Here is a 2,834-nt window from a genome sequence, read left to right as displayed (position 1 = left end):
ACCGGCGCCCGCCTCCTCCGCCGGAAGTGCCGTCACCCCGCAGGGCGCCGGAAGGGGCGCGACGCCCAGAAGGCACCGCGGAGGGGTGGAAGGGACTACATTTCCCAGAATGCAAATGGAGGCTTCGGGAGCCCAATAGGGGAGAACCTGGGCAGGTGGAGAGAAGTGACTACATTTCCCAGAATGCAAATGGAGGTTCAGGTACCAGCCAGGGTGGCGCTGCGAGTGACGCCAAGGTTGCAGGTTCGATCCCCGGCGTAGGTCAAGAAGCTTGTGTTTTCAATCTTTTCGAGCCTATTCTTTGGATTTATTACAAAAAAAAGCTCTCAACAATTTTGGTGGTTTCAAAAAAAAAGAAAAAGCGCTCAGGAAAAAGCGCTCAGGGTTGAAATATAGCAACCCTACTTGAGGACCAGATTATCATCTATCTATCTATCTATCTATCTATCTATCTATCTATCTATCTATCTATCTATCTATCTATCTATCTATCTACTGTATCTATCTATGTCCTGTATTTTGCCATACTAAACCTACCCAACTCTTAACACTTCTATGATTCCAAGTCCCGTCTCGGGGAGGCGGGCGGGGGGGGGGGGAAATGGACTAGCACGCACGCGCACAAGACTCGTTCCTCTAGGCATGCGCCAAAGTGGGGGGAGTGGGCGAAAGCTGCGCGTAAATCTCGCGATGGAGTAACGGAGCGTGAGGAAAGAAGAAGCCGTGCGCTCGGCGTGGTGCCAGAGCGACTGCGCGGAGGGAGCGGCGCCGGGGGTTGGCTGGTTGGCTGGCGCGGTTGCTAGGTTACGGCTTGCCTCGCTCGCGCGGAGAGGTGTTCGTGGAGGGGGAGGAAACCGTTAAATTAACGGGTCTCGTTTGCCCACTGCGCGTGCGCGCGGGAAAGAGTCGGGTAAGAGGAGCCCCGCAGGCTGGAGTGCGGATGCGGGAGTGCCGACCCTCACGACCCCCGTACGTGACATGCCTCAGCCCATTCCCCTCCCACGACGGGCCCAAGTCCCCCCATTACTCAGAAGGAGGCGGGGAAATGATGCGGGGAATTTAAGGCTGAGAGGTGGGCGTCACGTGTGAACGCTCTCCTGCGCGACATGCGTCGTCGCAAAGTGGGGAAAAAAGCGCCCAGTAACTCATCCCTCCTCCAGGGAGTTTTTCTTTTAAAGTTGGGGGGGGGGGAGTTGTTAAGGTTCCTGAGGAGTAAGGGGTCGATCTGCCCTTAGTATGTTGTCGGCCCATTTCTGGATTAATAAAAAATAAAACACAAATCAGTTTGATTTACAGAGATTTTGCAATCGCTTAATGCCTATATTAGAGATACCCACAACATGTGTTCCTGTCTGTCAAAATAGTGCCGGGGGAGGGGGAGCTGGCCCTCATCAATAAAAATCTATAAAAATACTTAACTGAGGTTCTGCCCCCCCCCCTCAAAAAAACCCCCAAAGGTCTGCACCCCCAACAAAAATCCTGGCTATGCACATGAAACAGTGGGTTTCTTTTCATCAATTGTGAGTGTTTTGTTTAAGATACTGTACTGTGTTTCACCCCCTATTGTAATTTCATCTATGTAATCACATAACTGCAGAGTTGGAAGGGTCATCCAATCCAACCGCTTGCAGGGCTGGAATCTTTGGCCCAACTTGAGGCTTGAACTCGTGACCCTGAGATTAAGAGTTTCAAGCTCTACCAACTGAGCTATCCCAGATCCATGTCTTTTATTTTCTTAATCTCAACCGCATAGGTCAAAGTTCTTTAGACTTTGCTCCATCATGAAATGATTCATAGATGATCTCTCACCCAAATATTGACTAGACCACAACACCCGTAGTTTTAGCAAGCTTGGTTCACCATGAGCTTACATTCCATGCCCAAGGACTGCAGGCGGTGGAATTTTGATCTTCTGGCTACTGGGCAGGACTGGCTCCTAAAAAATGGTGGTGGTGCATATGCATTTTATTTATTTTTAGTCCTACCTCCTACTGAAGACCTAATTCTAAACATGCATTTGATTCCCTAGACTGTGTTGAAGATAGCTGTCCTAATGGGCATATTTACTCATGATGATTCCAATTAAAAAGCTAAAGAAAATTATTACTTGTTTTATTTAAAATAATTTTCTTTATCAGTGTCTTAAAAGTTCTCTTTTAATACAAAATACACATTTAGAGGATTCTAGTATGTAACGTATGTTTGTTTCTAAAGAGAAATTTGAAGAAAAGAGGAAAAAATGGCAAGTAATCACAAGCCTCCTACAGCCCGCCCGTCTTCAAGAGCAGGACTAGGCCTGGGAGCCAGACCGCCCTCATCCTCCCTACGGCCTCCATCCGCAGCTCTACTTGGAGGAGGAGTAAGTTAAAATTAATCTTTTTTAAAAACCTATTCTGTTTGACAAGTGATACAGTTTCATTAAAGAGTTTATCTTCATTTTCTGATTCCTAAACTAGAGCCTTGTGCATATTGTTTAACGTAAGGGATTCTATAACACGAAGGGATAGGTTTCTGCTCCAAGGATCTTACCATCTAAAAATAGCAGCTAAAAACCAGTCTGTTATCCCAAATTTTTGGCATTTTTTTTTCTTTTTATCTCCACTGCTTTTTGTGTCTCGCACTCCCTTTCCTTTTCCTTTTAGTTTATAAGCTTGTAGGCAGGGCTTCTGTGTTTGGGTGCTGCTCGACGTGCTTATTGATAGCTTTATCTTGTTATTAATTGCTACAACAATGGCTTGGATCCTAACATGCGTGTGATAGAATCCTTATGGTTAGTGGTAGCAGAATTGCAGAGGAGCAGAAGGGTTACTCTTTCTCCATCCTCAACTTCTTTA

At 46.6% G+C, this 2,834-nt stretch overlaps 1 protein-coding gene across 5 annotated transcripts in view; it reads left to right on the top strand.

Moving 5' to 3' along the window:
- The first annotated feature begins 687 nt into the window (after positions 1-687).
- The window catches only part of IFT74 (intraflagellar transport 74), a 49,728-nt gene continuing 47,581 nt past the window's right edge, over positions 688-2,834 (top strand). Inside the window, exons 1-2 of one of the 5 annotated variants that reach the window (XM_088658726.1) lie at positions 688-774; positions 2,215-2,359. In XM_088658726.1, coding sequence (XP_088514852.1) covers positions 2,240-2,359 — 120 coding nt within the window. In that variant the 5' untranslated portion in view covers positions 688-774; positions 2,215-2,239. Of the gene's footprint in view, positions 1,521-2,214; positions 2,360-2,834 lie in introns of all 5 variants that reach the window. The other 4 variants (XM_035097473.3, XM_035097474.3, XM_088658724.1 and 1 more) reach the window with 4 other exon arrangements.

Source organism: Zootoca vivipara, chromosome 15, assembly GCF_965207765.1.
Source record: "Zootoca vivipara chromosome 15, rZooViv2.hap1.1, whole genome shotgun sequence".
Classification (NCBI taxonomy): Eukaryota; Metazoa; Chordata; class Lepidosauria; order Squamata; family Lacertidae; genus Zootoca; species Zootoca vivipara.
The sequence above is the reverse complement of the archived record's forward strand: the minus strand, read 5'-3'. Positions and strand labels throughout refer to the sequence as shown.